The 18,383-nt window shown below is 35.1% G+C and overlaps 1 protein-coding gene across 4 annotated transcripts in view; it reads left to right on the plus strand.

Moving 5' to 3' along the window:
- The first annotated feature begins 4,558 nt into the window (after positions 1-4,558).
- The window catches only part of LOC110457794 (activated CDC42 kinase 1-like), a 69,535-nt gene continuing 55,710 nt past the window's right edge, over positions 4,559-18,383 (plus strand). The window contains exon 1 of one of the 4 annotated variants that reach the window (XM_021509196.1): positions 4,559-4,700. Coding sequence is in view for 1 of the 4 variants with exons in the window: in XM_021509195.1 (XP_021364870.1) it covers positions 15,688-16,073 (386 nt within the window). In the remaining 3 variants the exon portion in view is untranslated. Of the gene's footprint in view, positions 4,701-8,929; positions 8,948-9,242; positions 9,332-15,164; positions 16,074-18,383 lie in introns of those variants that run through there. The other 3 variants (XM_021509198.1, XM_021509197.1, XM_021509195.1) reach the window with 3 other exon arrangements.

Below are 18,383 nucleotides of genomic sequence, written 5' to 3' on the forward strand. Positions count from 1 at the left end.
GGATTGAATGTAGGGGAGACACAAAAACAAAACACAACATCAGAATTGAACGTAGGCGAGACACAAAAACAAAATACAACTTCAGGATTGAACGTAGGGGAGACAAGAAAACTAAATAAAACATCTGGATTGAGCGTAGGGGAGACACAAAAACAAATTAAAACATCAGGATTGAACGTAGGGGGACGCAAAAACAAAATACAACATCAGGATGGAACGTAGGGGAGACACGAAAACAAAATAAAACATCTGGATTGAACGTAGGGGAGGCACAAAAACAAAAAAACCCATCAGGATTGAACGTAGGGGAGATACAAAAACAAAATACAACATCAGGGTTTAACGTAGGGGAGACACGAAAACAAAATAAAACATCTGGATTGAACGAAGGGGAGGCACAAAAACAAAATACAAAATCAGGATTGAACAAAGGGGAGAAACAAAAACAAAATACAACATCAGAATTGAACGTAGGGGAGACACAAAGACAAAATACAACATCAGGATTGAAGAAAGGGGAGACACAAAAACAAAATGCAACATCAGGATTGAACGAAGGGGAGACACAAAAACAAAATATAACATCAGGATTGAACAAAGGGGAGGCACAAAAACAAAATACAACATCAGAATTGAACGTAGGCGAGACACAAAAACAAAATAAAACAGCAGGATTGTACGTAGGGGAGACACAAAAACAAAACACAACATCAGAATTGAACGTAGGCGAGACACAAAAACAAAATAAAACAGCAGGATTGTACGTAGGGGAGACACAAAAACAACATACAACATCAGGATTGAATGTAGGGGAGACACGAAAACTAAATAGAACATCTGGATTGAACGTAGGGGAGACACAAAAACAAAATACAACACCAGGAATGAACATAGGGGAAACTCCAAATCAAGAGGAAAGACTGTTTGGTCTACGGGGTTATAATATTATGTGTGTTGATAAAAACGTGTCGATCCTCAGTATCTCGATTACCACTACTCCATTCTAGCTTTCATGTATGATTATATAATATTCATATTTTACGTAGCTGCTGGCTAAGCCGGAAGGAAAGATTTAGGGAATTATACGCAGAGATTACGGGTTTACGATTAAGTTTAATCTTCCGATGCGTATAAACAATATTTCCTTCTTCCATTGTTGCCCTTTCAGTTAATGTCATTGTATGTTAAACAATATTTTATCTTTTTTATTCATATTTTTTTTTTATATACTAACGACAATGATAAAACGATGTAAACAGGCTAAGTATGTTTTCTGAATTGACTACTCCGTCAACTCTCTCTAGAGTACATTGCATACATGTGCTCCCATCAGTCTGTGTATCTAATATGGTGCTTATATGTACCTTACCTATTACTGGATCCATTAGGTGCACAAGAGTTCTCACACACAATAGTGTATATCATGATCTGCTGTTTGTTTAGATAAATCATTTCCCGACCTCTATTCACCAAACATTTCGACCAAACATTTATACAGATATACTTTATCCCTCTTCTTCAGATTAATCTCGCGACAATTCCTACAGTATGGCTTTAAGCGTCACCCCCATACCATAATGTATAACTCAAATATAACATTCACACAAAGCGGTCCCTGCAGTTAGGGCTTAATAATTGTACCTGCTGCCCACATTGCATGATCGTAAGAGGCGACTAAATTTGGGATCTTATCTTTTCTCTTCTTTCTAATCAATTTTCTTCTTCCTAATGTCTCCCTTGACAATGCCTCACGTTTGGTCTTAAGTTGAGCGCTCGCCCCTGTGAGGAAGGGTTTGGGTTCTGTCCCCAGACCAGAGTCTGTAAAAATGGTAATTTCTACTCCTGCTTAACACTCAGCAATTAAGGAGTGGGACGACTGGTTCGCCCGTTGTCAGTATATTGTAACCGGGTGGTGTGTCCTGCTTTGTGTCTTCGGCAGTATGTTTCAGTGAGGTAGCACTATAACGTCGGCAGCAGTTCCGAGCATATCGCAGCGTCCAAACACCATACACTACAAGCATGTATCTTGCACAAAGGGGAGGCCGTCCTTAAATGACCATAGCTGTTGATAGGACGTTAAACAATACTAAACCAAACCAAACCAAATGGATCACAAGACACACTTATAAAGCGCATGCTCACATAAATAAGATAAAGATAAGATAAGACAAATATATAATAATGTATTGTAGCATGATCTCAAATCGCAGGCTCACACATACATATAATGTAACATATATTCCAAAAACAGTACAGCTAATATACATAACCTAGACGCACACTTACACATATATATCTGTGTATGTTTATATGTTGTTTAAAATTTTGAAGTTTCTTTATATGTTTGTTGTTAAGTTATCTCCTACTTGTTACTATGTAACTCAAAATGAGCGATAAACTATTGAATTGAATTGAATATAATGTAACATAATCTCAAACAGTAGGCTCACACTTGATCTCAAATGCAAGACTCGTAATTTTCTCATAACCACTCCTATACAATCTCACCAGGTTAATTTTTATAATCATCATAATGTTACGTCATTTGGTTTGAGAGGTGTGCGCACATTCTCATATAGAAGTAAGTTAGACAATATAGAAAGTAATTAAAGCACAAACATTTTGTTTTGCACCTGTCGGTTAATATTGATTAAGCTATAATGTACATCACGTAAGTGCAGAAGGACGTAACTGTACATGGTCACTGTGTTCTGGGGTATTGTTCCGGATAAACACTGTGTATACATTAGCGTGATTTTAACGTGTAAAGCATGACCAACTTTAATGAAAAATTACCAGAACATTCTGAATACTTATCTTATGTTTTCACGATGAGCCAATAGTTTCACATCTTAATATCAATAGTATTGATGGTGACACAATTTTGAACACTAGATTTTCTCTTGAAATTTAATTATATTTCATAAAAAAATAATGTCAGTAGTTTCGTGTGTATATTTGAGTTAGGTAAGCAAACCATGCTTCATCCACCTTAATTTATGAATGAATCTGTGATTACTAGTATTTAGCGTTTTCGTTTTTATGAATGAGTGGATTTAGGATTAATTTAATTCGGCCTTTTAAATAGAAAGGATTTATGAATGAAAACCACAACGTTCGTAATTTGAAGAGCCTTTCCTCTACCACACCGGTTTAAATACTCCTGATGTTGTGATTTAGTCTTGCCAATATGTGACGGCGCAAAATTACAATCAAGAAGTGAGAAAAATGTGATAATGGATAACACTAATGCTAAAGACGAAACTCGGGAAAATGTATCAAACACTGGTGGAGGTTCCAGATATGGTAATGCAGAAGATGAGAATACTGATGCCTGTACCGAGGTAACTATCATGAGTTCAGAAGAAAGCGAGGTATCGGAGGATAGATCAAAGGAGACATCAGACAATGCTATATTAGATAGTGATGAGCCTATCGATGTTACTGCCGTGAATCTTTCCAACGAGGATCATGACGTTGTCGACAGTATTCTGTTACCAGAAGCAGAGACGTCTCTGTCAGAAGGAATTGCGGTCAAACCTAGAAATAGGTAAGCTAAGTGTTTTTTTTTGTGTTTTGGCGTATTCTATAGTATTTTTTCTTTTCTTTTTATATGTCTGTATCTGTATGTCATTATAAATTTAGTTTGAAACTATAACTGATTTTTTATTTATAATTTTTATCTGTGAATCTTTTTTTTTTCTATTTTATTTTTGAAAGTAGCGTCCTTCTGAGGGTCTCTCTCTCTCTCTCTCTCTCTCTCTCTCTCTCTCTCTCTCTCTCTCTCTCTCTCTCTCTCGTTCTTTGTTTTATAAATTTAATTGAATATACAAACACATAACATAAATTTAACGCAAATGACCGATATTTTTTTTAAACAAGGTCTGTCCTGATATACAATTTTAATATTCTTATTTTAAAAACGTGTATAGTGGGTGGATACATGTTACCTCTGACGCTCCAGCATTGACAATTTACGCTTTAAAACCACGACGGCCGACCTTGAGTGCCGCGCGACGGTCTATAAGTTACAGTAATCTTTTCCTTATTGTTATATTAATTAATGAACACGTTGACGATTTTTCTCTGAATCTGAACACTCAATGGTCGGATTTTCACTCAACAAATGCTAATTTAGGTGATATTTTGGAGTAAAATTTACCGGACCTGGTTTTCCCTGTGCATATGCATGAATTTACAATCGGAGACACAAACATATGTATTTTGAAAAGTAAGGTTTGAGGTTAAGTGGTGAATCCACTATATATGGGCCTGTTCGATTGCCCGCTTATAAATGTAACAATTTCGGGCTTGTCAAGGCTCGCCTAAAAGCAGCATCAGATTACAAGGTCCGACCTTATTCAATAAACGAACAACTGTCTGTGGTCTGGATGTTCCCCATATAGATATGAAAAAACCGAATTCGTTTTCATCGTATTATTGCATAATTCTGATGGAAGCAACATGTGTGTTCCAACAAGGTGCGACGACTCGTATACACATCCGGAATCTTCCACGGCTCTTTTGTTTACTTATCTTACACCTACAACTTCCGGTTATGAAAAGTGCGGAAAAGAATTTGACATATTTTCAGAAAATTCGCAACTAAAACAAGGATGGTGCATATGAAAAGACCTTAACCCATTGTGCATGCTCATGTAGTCAACATCTTATACCTTTGCAGTTTCAACACGCCTCAGGTAAGTCATTTTTGAGGATTCACTGACCAATCTCAGTCTTGGCTGAGCCAATTTTCGTACAGAAATAATGACAACAAACCCAGACTTAGTCATACTATATTTTGGATAAGTCGTGTTGTTAGTCACTGCATAAGGCGATATATATCCTCTCCTGATCATGAACACGTTAGTTACTGGTCGATTGTTTCCAAACAAGGCTTATTTTCATGTTTAAACTGTTAATGACACTAAATACACAAAGATGACAACTGGTCGCGGATCGACCTGCAATATAATGTCAGAAATATTAATGTATACCGGTGAAATCAATTTGACATAGATTGTTAGGCAAGCTGCGACTGTGCTGTGTTTCCACCAATTTTCAGTATATCATGCCACTATGATGAAGCTACTGGATATATTCAGGTGGGAAGCTTTCAATTCATGTTGAATATTATTGGTAAGGGTATAAACACGCAGGAACATTCTGAACTGATTAAACCCACCTATCTGATGTTCACATAAACTTTCGTATAATGCATTTCAAGACCTTGTAAATGTAGTGATAACTATTTGTGATAAAGCTACAGGTGTGAATGGATACCATATCAATGGCAGTTTTTCATTTATTTTGGCTGAAATGAACATAATTCTGCGTGTACATATTTAACATAAAGCCCTTGCATACCATTCGAAATTCAAAATTGTTATGAGTACTACCTACTATTTCCAGTGTAATGTTTATATTTGAAATGCCCCTACTATTTCCAGTGTAATGATTATATTTGAAATGCCTCCATGTATCATCATTGTGAATGAAGATATTTCCTAAAGGTGGAACTGTCTGATATGACATATGTCAACTGCATGACAACATATTAACCTTTAAAAATAGTCTCATGTCGTGCGCGGCAAGGGAAAAACTGAAAAAGATTACACTGATCCCATTGCAGTTATGATTTAATGAATTGCGTTTCTTTAGTGGTCATGGTATGTATCGCTCTAATAACTCGCAACTCAATTAAAGGTTCTTGACACGGATTTATTACGGAATAATTAAACCAGACAATAATAACCTCTACAACATGAAATACACAAGTAATAATACATTCACACTATTTTAACACTACATACAGAAACATGAATATAAGTTAAAGGTAAACTATACAAACTTCAAACAATGATGTAAAATAAGACACCTTCTACAGTCTTTTGTTAGAGCAACGGAGGGTGTTATCGACAGGGGGGTATTATCGACCCCCTGTTCTATTCATCTCGCTTTGGATCGATTACGAACCGTTTTTCAGACACTTACCTTTTCGGAATCCCTCGGAACCGTTCCATTCAGACAACGCTGGTTAAACAAATTTTCTGAACTTTTTTTTTCCAAAGAGAAGAATCGATCCTGTTTTTAGACCTCCCTTATGGACCCATATGAGACATGTTTGGCACTTCGAATTTTGATAACATTTTTATCTGAAATATTTGTCACATAATGGTGTAATCCAACTTCACTCATGAAGGGTCTGCAACGTTTGTCAGCATATTATCTTCATCCGGGGTATTGTTAAGGTGGGAAATAGGGTTGTCGATAACTGCCGCAATTTGAGGATCGGAGCTAGTTATCGACAGTATGTGAAAAAAATACCAATTAATTATGTTTTATCCATTAAAAGCATATTTTTATGAATGACTTGTACTTCAAAGTTGTCTGTATGATTTCAATACATATATATCGTGAATTGTGAAAGGTGAGAACATGTACCCGACAACAATAGTGTTGCTAAAGTCTATCCAGTAAACAGACATAACTTTACAAGCATAACTAAAATACTAAAAAATCCAAAGTTCTCAATAAAATCCATGTCGATAAGTCTTGTAAATATGCTCAATATAAACTGCAATTACAAATTATGAAAAATTTAAATATTTGAAGACACTGCAGTCATATATAGACAGAATATAATATATATTGAAAAGTAATCAATTACATAGATCAAATGTTGATGAAAATTGTTCTGTTAGGCAGGAGGTATATAACTAATTATCTTGTGAACATTAGAACCTAAAAACATTTCCACTATGATTATTTTAAGAAGATTCAATTATGTTTTCTTGAATTAAATTTCTGATCTCTATCATTGCAGGATAAAATGCATCATAATTCAAAATTTTTGGGCTGTTGGAATGCATCACTGGGGATCAAAATAATATGAAATGTGGGTGGGACACCATATTGAAAGGGAACCAGAAAATGTGTTTGATCAAAATGCTATGACGGTGACTGTTTGCGCATGCGTGCAGAAAAGGGAGCGTGTTTGTTTACATTTATGACTTGACATGTTTATACCTTTTTAATAGAAATAATTAACATTTTAATTTAGCTGTTGATAACTACCTCCACCTGTTGATAACTGCCCCTGTCATTAATGCCACCAAAACAATGATTTCTCCCGCGATTTGTCACATGTACGCTTATTGCAGATGATGAAATAGATTACGTTTCCCGACTTCTTCGAAATGCCATCATAAAATAACTTGCGCAAAACGGTAAACTAGAAAAACAAGTTTGAAGCTTAGACTGTCGATAACTGCCTCCATTGCTCTAGTGTTTATGAATTAGGTTAAAGTGAACATGTAAATATAGGTCTATAAGAAAGTGATGGTCATGACAATCTTGTTAAAGTTAATTACTGATTTTCTATGATTTCTTTCAATAAATTGACTTTATTTTGATTATTCAATTATGAAAATGATAAGAATTTCTTGTAGAATAAAACAACATTGAGTTTTAATGCATTAATCAGTCAAAGAACTTCTAACAATTATTAGAACTTTGATAATGCTTTAAGCACATATATTTTAGCAGTTATTACTTTCAGCAATTTTCATGCTATTTCCATAGCACAAATTTATTGTTATCAACTATGACTGAAAAGAAAATCACTCATTCCTATAGCTACAAGTTATAGATTACTGGTGCTGATTAAACTCACCATTTGTTCTACTGGAAAATTGCTACTCAGTAAACAAGAACGCGATTGCACCAATTTTAGTCCAATAATCTCTACATTGCTTAATTTGCTTTTAGGCATAGGTGGCTGGAATTAAATACAATTTAAGTTATGCTGAGTTCACTATCAAAATTTATCTTGAGTTATTTCACAGGTGACTGCAAAAGGATGTATGATTGTATGCTTGAGTTTGACAAATTACATCTTGGACTATCATTCATCTGTAATGTTCACGATCATGATCAGTAGAAATTATCTACAGGTAAATCAAGTATATAGATATAGCAGATCAAAATAAAATACTTTTTAAAGGCTTTTTCCATAAACTTACTCAGAAAGACATTTATAATCATTATGATGCAATAGCATGCTTATTCTCATGATTAGATAACTTTATTGGACCTTGTGTGCACCTATGTCGCACTGGTCCTGGCCTCATTCTGATTCACATAAAAAAAAGTATAAAAAAAAATGGTGACATTTCTAAACATCACCTACAATATCATATAATTACCTTATTACACATGTCCACCCCACTTTAAACTTTTAAAAAGACAAGTGTTGATCTCATGACTTGGTATTTGGTTTTAATACAAAAATACTCTTATCCTATAAAGGGGGATCACTCATGTTAGAATATACAGGTCACTCAAACGCCACCCAGCATGCATGCTTACAAGATGGCTGGCAGATAAATATACACATATCTATTGCTTTCAGCTATAGATTTGTCACAGACTTTATTATACATACAAAAAGGTCTCGACGAACAGATAATGTGATTGTTATTTTACCAATAATATCACAAGAAGTACACTGTATTATAGAAAATAAAACCTGCCAGTGTTTATTGCTTATAATTAATATTTACTGTATTGTTTTCTGTGGTCACTGTATATAATATATAACAGTCAAATACATACTGGATACTATATAGCCATACCATCGGACACTTGGCCTAAGGCTACATATGATGTTATGAAATGTTTTACCTCTCTTTTTTATTTATCATATGCCATGACCAGTACATATAAACACTATTTGTTTTTAGTTCTACTTTAGTATTTGACATACATGTACCATAAGATATTATATACAGTGTATATTTAGTGTATATATGTAAATGTTTTATTGATTGACTTCCTGTTTTACCCCGACATGTGGTCATTATATGCCGATAATTAAACCTTATCTCACCGATCATCACACTGTGTGGCTACATGTGACCAGGCCTCTGGCTCTAAAGGATACATGGTGAGTGGTTTCACTTGAACTAAAGTGGATATGTGTAGATCTAGATAGCATTTATATAGAAACAAGTTTATCTGCAAGCCTAGCTAATCTGATACACAACACGCTATTGTCAGTAACAAGTGTATACTTACAAATTAGTTTATAGCATTGTAACGTGATCTAAACATTGATTACGGTATATCATCATAAAAATTATGATATTATCTAAAACAAATATTGTGGGCATTCATTAGGTACTATCGACATGCTAACGGCCTGACATACACATACATGGAGATATTTTACTTTGTTTTGTATGATAATATAGTTGTGGTGGATTAGCAGTAAAACGTATACAGACTCTTTTAGAATTCATCTCTAAATGGATGACTGAGCAGCCAAAATGTAAGCTTGGTATATTAATTCACTTTTATCATGTAAAAATTATTTATATCAATTAAATATTTTGTAAGTTTTGTTTCAATGAATTCTTTTCCAATTTATGTTACATAATTTTTTGGTGTACATGTTAATTACGTGTACATGTATATAGATATACAAATGTAAATACACCAGATAACTTATTTGTGTGACTGATATGTCAAGTCTGTTGTACATGTACAGGATTAACTGTTACTTTATAAATAGAAATGGATTACTTTATAAATAGTATGAATACAAAGTTTTCCCCCAAAACAACTTGAGTGTGGGGGGCTTAAATTTAGCCCTGTTCTCAGTGAGTTAAATACTTTTCGTTTAAAAAAATTAAAATGTCTAAAACAAAAAATCTTAAAAAAACAAAAATGAAAAAGACCAAAACTCTTTTAGACTTTAATTTTATCAGAACAATAGTTTCACTTCCTAATTATCACTTTTTGTATGATGATATAGTTGATGCTTTATAACTGTACAAATCATTTCAGAATTTGACAATTATGAGGAAATGAATGATAAAGTATATGTAGGATTCCAAGAGGTAGTTAATTGCCACAGTATATAATGTATACTGCATGTACCATATGTATACATGTACCGGCATCTGTAGAAACTGTGTAAGCAATGGTTCAGCATCCAATTTTAGTTTCAGCAAATTTTCAGCAACTGTTCAGCGAATCCTCAGCAAAATTCAGTAAAAATCAGCATTTTCTTTTCATGAGGGTATGACTGTATGTGACAAGTGTATCTGCGTTTGTAAGCAGTAATGGGTTAGGAGATTTGAAGAAGAATTGCTGAGGATAAAAATGTTACTCAGTAAGAAGGGAAGTGGGAGGTGGACATTTTCAATTCCCTTAAAAATACTTACCCCCCTCCCCCTGCGATGATTCTGTTGCATGTACTGCCAGAATAAACATTAAGTACATATAGTTCAATTATATAACATTTTAAACAAAACACTATTACTGTTGCAAATTGATCATTGTACCTTTTCGACCAATTCCTAGAACACATTTAGTTTAGATTTGAAATTTTGAATTTCTGATTTTAAAAAAATCAGTTGAAAATATAGTTATTTCCTTTTTGTGAATAAATAGTGTAAAAAATATAAAAGATCAAAACAGGAACCGTGATGAAAGGAGCCTGAGAAAATCTGTTAGGGTGTTGATATGTGTTGGCAGTGAATAGCTTCTAAATACTTAGAGGCGGCCAGACATTTAATACCTTCTCCTAAGGTTTGGGTTACCAAGTTTGTCTGCAAATTTCCAATAAGCCAGCTGGTGGTAGCAAATGCCTACATGTTTTTTGCCATTTTTTTAACCAAATGTGTTACATCAACCTTGCATAACATCTTACTTTATCAAGAGTTTTGTTGATACAGATAACTTGAATTAATTCCAACTCAGGGAGGATACATTTTTTGAAAATTGTATTTGATATCTAAGTGGTCACATATTTATATACTGTAAAAGAGCTAAGTTTTGTGGGATATATATTTTGGAGTTATTTTATCGTGATGTTTTATCACAGAATGAAAACAATTCCTGAGCTGTAAGCATTGATAAAGTAATGAAAACATACAGTTGATATACATATGAAACATAAAATGAAATAATGTGCTTCCACTCGGGATCGAACCAGTGACCCTTAGTTTCACAGTCCGCCGCTCTGTCGATTGAGCTAAAAGGAAATTCCCTCTTGCGCGAAGCTGGAAGGCAACCATGTATGTAATGCTATGTTCAATTACAATTTGCCACACTTCTCCCCACGTTTTAACTGTGATCACCCTTGAACACCACAACAACCCAGGTTCTAACTCCTTGTCACCACATGCAGGGCAACAGACACCATTTGTAACAGAAAGAGACTCACTCAGTCATAACTTGAAAGGGACCAGTTGGTCTTGAAATGTTGCGACTGGTTTGATACTTATGTTGTTTGCGTATACAGTAAAACTCTGATATAAGAAAGAAGTATATTTCCACCAGAGATGGAACCAGTGCTCCCCCCAGCTTCCCAGTCCACAGCTTTACTGATTTGGAGAGGGAAATCCCCTCTAGTGCAAAGCTAAACGACAATCATAATCATATGTCCAACTAAAATTTGCCACACAGTTATAGTACCAATAACCTGTCTTAACCAATCCCTGTCCAATATAAATTATAGCATGTCTGCACTGTCTAATCTAGACCTTGTCTACATGTATAGAAACTAGTTTTGTTTAACAGATCTTGTCTAAAATGGAAATTTTTGTCCATTCTGACCTCTTCATTTTCCTCTTTTCCTCTTAAAAAAAGTATTACACTGTCTTCTTTCATGAAAAGTAAATTTATCGACTACAGCCAATGGCGACCTTATCCCTGGGTCCTTTAATTCCCTGTCATTATGCATCTCACAGGAGTCTGAGAGGATGCTGAACAGACTTGTTTTGAATGACAATTTGTAGCAATGTTGTAAAAAACATGATACATCACAACTGTCTACAGAAGCCAACCTGACCATTACCTCAGTGTACCATAGTTGCAAACACGTGACTGTGCTCTGAAGACGGCCTCCATTTGGCCGAAACATGTCAGCACTTAGGATGTAAATCAAACATTACATTTTGTACCGGATTCACTGGTGTTGTTGCTCATCATTTATATTTTCATAATTGGGGGATAGTACGTTGTTTTGAGTGCACGTGGCTATACAAAGAGTTTAAACCAAATTTCATGTTCTAATCGCCAGTATAGACACGAAAAACAAAGTATTACCCCCATTCTAACACACCTTAATAATACACTACACTAATATGTTTAGAAACATTGTATTTACTTGCTACAATTGTATGTAGTAAAGTACTCTTTGACCAGTGCTGGTGACGTGTCATCCTGCACCGGACAGACCAATCAAAAAGAAGCTTTAAAAAGTTGTTCATTTGGGCCCCGCCCATACTGGGGAGCGCTCGATCCGTTATGTTGACAAAGCGGAATATTTGGATTGTTCATGAACGTCCTGTTACCAAAGTGTATACAACTTTGACTACATTCTTACATTTCAATGTCAGTATGCATGCCAGTCTGTGCGTATCGACAAAATCGGTGATTATTTGTTTAGATCTGTCAAGAGTTTTGTGCAAAATTCATGCGACACATTTGAAATGTTTCATTAGATTTCGGATCTAACTAGATGCCTATACACGGATGTAACGAATGTTTCAGTATTAAATGGAGGTAAGAACAAGGAATGTTCTCTTTATTTTTAATTTATTCAACAAACTACATTTAATCAGTCCTTTCTGTTCTGTTGCCTGATAGCCTTATCAGAAGGATTTCGCTTAGAGGCGAGCATGACGCCATATTGTTTTGATTAGAAACAGGGCGTGGCTTAAATGCGATGGGTGGAGCTTAACTCGATTGATTATGATTCTATCGCAGATTAGAACACGGTCCATATCCAATCAAAACATGTGTTTGAAATGATTCGTGTTAGAATATAAATTGAAAATTTCAACTTCTTGATCAACACACATGTCATTTCAATATTACTTTGAAAAATCACATAGGCATTGTTGTGGAGCCATTGTTGTGGAGCCATTGTCTGGTGCCTTAATTACTGGGTACTAGACCTCTTGTTCCCTAGGGATTGTACATCACAGTATTGAATTGTATAATAGAACATGTAAGTCAGTTTGTTTCTGTGGATGGAGATGGCTACGTGCCCTGTATATAGGCAATCAAATATCCCTGTCTTAAAGGTACTTACAGCAGTATGTACTTATAGAAAATGGCCACTCTAAACTGGAGACAGAAAGACCAAAAAATGTCATTTGAACAAGTTTTGAAATTTGGTCATGTTTTCAGTGACCAAACAGACTTGTGTTTACTGATTGTGCTAACACTAAAATGTCTATAGATGGAATGAATTGTTTAGTAACCCTCAAACATACATTTGTTAAAATCTGAATATAAATACAATGATGTATTTTATAACTAGGGAACAGATTTCTGCTAATATTGTCAAAAACTCCTAAAATTGAAACTCAGGGTTTTTAGCTGTTACCCTTGAGAGTACGTTATTTGACTCTCCAAAATGAGCTTTGAAAGGTTTTGACCCTTCAAGTTCCATGGAAACAGTGATTTGACTTTTGAAATTGCTTATTGTCAAGGTTCATTTAGAAGCCATGAAAACTTTATAATTAGAAAATTATCAAGTTTGGAGTTGTCAATTATAGTTAAAAAAAAATACAATTTTAGGAGTGGTCCGGTTACACATTTTGGAGAAATCATGTTTTATCAGGTTTCAATAATTTGGAGAGAATTATAAAAATTGGAATGGCCAGTTTATATTAGGAGAAAATTATAATATAAGGATAGGTTCGGTGAAAGCGCAATTAGAAATAATGTTATATTAGGGTTTTTATTGCTGGACAGATAAGACCTGGTGTGAATAAATGTGCGTGCATTTGTATTAATGTAAATACATAAATTTTAAAAGGTTCTTTATGTGGGCTCCCTGAGGGATGTGGTGATAACCATCCCCAGATCAAAAGTAAATAAAAAAAACACAAAATTAAATCGGACTATGTTTCATTTTTGGCACTCTTCAAATTTTTAAGTTGCTTGGACAGGGACAGAGCCTCTTATATAGTTCTTATAAACTCAAGCATCTGTTTTCTGACAGGAATAGAGCCTCTAATATAGTTCTTATAAACCCAGGCCCCTGTTTTTCTACAGGAACAGAGCCTCATATGTAGTTCTTATAAACTCAAGCCCCTGTTTTCTGACAGGGACCGAGCCTCTTACAATCCCAGGCCTCTATATATATAGCTAACTAGCTGTCATTGTTACCTCCTGTATAGGTCTTACCTACAGAATCCCTGCTCTAAGGGGGTTGAGAGCTTCACATATATAAAGGGGGAGGGGGTTGAGAGCTTCATATATATAAAGGGAGAGGGGGTGGCTTGATCCACTTATATCGTACAGGTCTAACAGACCCACTTCTCCTGCTGTCCTGTATTCCTGTAGTGGGTCACAAAACATTTAATTGGTAGTGGACTGTTGAAAAGGCTTGATAATACTCTTTTTCTCAACTCATATCAAAGTTGGTAACAAGTAAACCAGATGATCACTTAGCTGTCAATGACCTCATTCAGTTGTGACATTAATAATTAGAATACAGACTTTATGGGGTATATATCCTACTGTACAAATTGTAGCCTCAGCTCACAGACCATCAGCTTGTGATTTTGTGATACGGTTATAACTTGACAATTTTTGCAGTCCAGTGTTAGCTATATCTTGTACAGCTTCAACAAAAAATATTTTTATACAGTGCCACAATTTTGTCCTGAAAATTTTAAGAACATGATCATGATTGCTTGGTGCATATATGGTATATATGGTACATATATCATGTTCTGAATAGATTTTGATAGTTTTCTGTATTTGTCAATTTAGTTGTGAATTGCTAACAAAATCTATTTTTATGTGTTTCATAAGTATATTTAGCAGAGAATTTTTCCAGATTTTTCGAACATTTTTGAGAGGAAAGTTCACTATTCCATGTTTGATTAAAATTAGACATTATTGAAACTGTAATGATTTGACTGAATTTTGTATGTAAACATATTTAAAGACATTAATTATATAGGATTAAAGTTGTTCATTGTGAATGATATGCAAGATATCAATATAATTCATTCTGAGAGAATCTTGGAAGGAACTTTTCTCCACATCAAGTACTATATGTATTACACTGCTGTGTACATGGCTAGTTCAATACACACACTGGCCTCACTCATACATATATTCATGGCTGGGAGTTGCTGAGTTGTGACATTCGATCAACGGTGAAGAGTTACGATTGTATATGTGAAACACTGGTATTTGCCGTTGTACCTAAGGTTATATCTGATTTTGAAGCCTCCTGTCTAATCGTGAAAACCTCCTGGATTTGTTGTAAAACCAAGCTACATTCATCAAACCTTTTTTTAGCTGTACACACTGTATGCATATGTATACATGTATAGAGCTCTTGTGCAAATGGCATTGATCTGTGACGGATACTGGTACTACAAATCAATATGAAAGTACATGTAGTTGTTTTTTTTGGTCATATTGATATGCCTGTGGTTTTTATAGGGAACTTGAACATGATAACATGTTGATGAATAAGCATTTATGATATGATGCTTCCATTATCATATTACAGTGACAAGGACGGGTGTAAAGTGTGGGACTCAGGAACAGGGATGTTTGTTCGGACATATAAGTCACAACCTTCATGTCGAGTGTGTATTATAGCCATATAGGTTGATGTTCAGTAGTACAAGTAGCTAAACCATGGGAAAGCCAATTAAGTTAAGTGGTCTTGAGGCCAAATTCAACAAGTTGCGGAAATATAAACTGAAGTTTCAAGCAAGCTCGTCAGGAAAAGAAAGTTATAGCCAAGAACAAAGAAATGATTCAAAACAGACTTTTGGGATGTCATCATCCAAATCAGTGGACAAATTAAACCGAAACTGTAACTTGGACAATGTTGACAACAGGAAGAGCCTCAATGTAGACGAACTGAGTATGAGTCAAAATCGGAAAGGTGAAAAACAGGATATTAAATGTTCATCAATTCCACGCAGTAAGTCATGTGTGATGATAAAAGATTGTCGTTATGTAGAAAGCGGAAAAAGGAAGGAGGGACACGTGACAGAGAAAAAGTGTAGAGATATAAGGTAATATCATACCAATTTGTTTACCAATCTGTAACAGTTGGACTTGAATGTGAATTTTGTACGTAGTAATTGACGAGTTGCAATCTTTGAACATTGTATTATATACTGTACATGTCATATTATAAGACTCTTTCATGCCCAGGGGTGTAGGATAGGGAAATTCCACTTGAGTTTTTTTTTAAATTTGGTAAAACCAGAGGCTTTGTAAAGGGTTTTGCCAAATTTGAAAATCCCGAGGGTGGAATGTCCCTATCCTACACCCTTGGGCATGAAAGAGTATTTTTCTCTCATTCCAACCAGAATAAGCCCAGAAACCATGAAAAGGTGTTTGGACTGGCCACCATTTTGAAGATATCAATTTTTCCCCCGAGCATTTTAGACGAAAACGAATCAGCCAGCCAGATTGAGCATATCAAATATTTGCAAACAATGTTTGCGCTGAAATAATAATCACATCTTTCTAAAGTGTATGGTAAATATAAAGTAAAAGGTTTTAATTTCATCACATCGCCTTTTCTGCATTGCGGCATCGTAGAGTTCCAAATTTGTGACGTCACATCATTGTTGAGCAATTGTGATGTCACGTCACGTGAAATAGGTTGTAAGATGGAAATTTCCTACACCCCTTTCTTACCCTGGACAGCTCTATCTTACACACAGGGAAATAGGGAAAAAGATATATCTAATGACTTTAAAACTGTTTGAATAGTTTAATTGGTATGTGAATCAGATGAAGGAAATATATGTATATGTCATTTCATTAGTATTTTTAGCTCACCTGGCTCGAAGGGCCAAGTGAGCTTATGCCTTGGTGCAGCGTCCGTCGTCCGTCCGTCGTTTGCCGTCGTCCAGCGTCAATATTTTACTTTAAACAACTCCTTCTCAATAACCAAGAGGCCTAGGGTGATGATATTTGGCCAGAACCAAACTAGGATGAAGGGCTACCACATTTGTTCAAATAAATGACCTTCACCTATTTTCAAAGTCACAGGGGTCAAATATGTTAAAAACTTGAAACAACTTCTTCTGAATAACCAAAATGCCCAGAGTGATGATAATTGGCCAGAAGCATGCTGGGATGAAGGGCTACCAAGTTTGTTCAAATGAATGACCTTGACAAATATTCAAGGTCACAGGGGTCAATTGTCTTAAAAAATCTTTAAACAACTTCTTCTGAATAACTAAGAGGCCTAGGATAATGATATTTGGCCATTAACATGCTAGGATAAAGGACTACCAAGTTTGTTAAAATGAATGACCTTGACAAATATTCAAGGTCACAGGGGTCAAATATGTTCAAAACATTTAAACAACTTCTTCTGAATAACCAAGAGGCATAGGGTGCTTACATTTGGCCAGTAACATGCTGGGATGAAAGACTAGCAAGTTTGTTCAAATACATGACCTTGAATTATATTCAAGATCACAGGGGTCAAATATGTACAAAACATTTAAACAGCTTATTCTGAATACCCAAGAGGCCTAGGGTGATGCTAGTTAGCCAGTAACATTCCTGGATGAAGGGCTTCCAAGTTTGTTCAAATAAATGACCTTGACTTATATTCAATGTCACAGGGGTCAAATATGTTAAAATCTTTAAACAAGTTCTACTGAATATCCAAAAGGCCTAGGGTGATGATATTTGGCCAGTAACATGCTGGGATAAAGGGCTTTCAAGTTTGTTCAAATGAATGACCTTGACTTATATTCAAGGTCACAGGGGTCAACTATTTTTAAAACCTTTGAATGACTTCTTAATAAGCAATAGGCCAAGGGTAATGATCTTTGGCTATTAACATGCTGGTATGAAGGGCTACCCAGTTTGTTCAAATGAATGACCTTCGCCCATACTCAAGGTTACAGTTGTCAATATATGTTTAAATCTTTAAATGATTTGTTCTGTATAGCCAAAAGGTCTAGGGTAATGATATTTTGCAAAAAGCATGCTGGGTTTGAAGACTATAAACTCTGTTCAACCTAATGTCCTTGTTCGACATTCAAGGTCACAGGCGTCATATGTTTAAATCTTTTAATAAGTTTTTATGAATCAAACACTGATATTCTGCCTGTAGTTGTATTTTAGTCCACTTTTAAGATTACAAGTGTGAGATTAAAACCAGGTGAGCGATACAGGCCCATTGGGCTTCTTGTATTCAAGGTCACAGGGGTCAATTATCTTAAAAAACCTTTAAACAACTTCTCCTGAATAACCAAAATGCCCAGGGTGATGATATTTGGCCAGTAGCATGCTGAGATGAAGGGCTACAAAGTTTGGTCAAATGAATGACCTTCACCCCTATTCAAGGTCAC

Source organism: Mizuhopecten yessoensis, unplaced genomic scaffold (genome assembly GCF_002113885.1).
Source record: "Mizuhopecten yessoensis strain PY_sf001 unplaced genomic scaffold, ASM211388v2 scaffold9311, whole genome shotgun sequence".
Taxonomy (NCBI): Eukaryota; Metazoa; Mollusca; class Bivalvia; order Pectinida; family Pectinidae; genus Mizuhopecten; species Mizuhopecten yessoensis.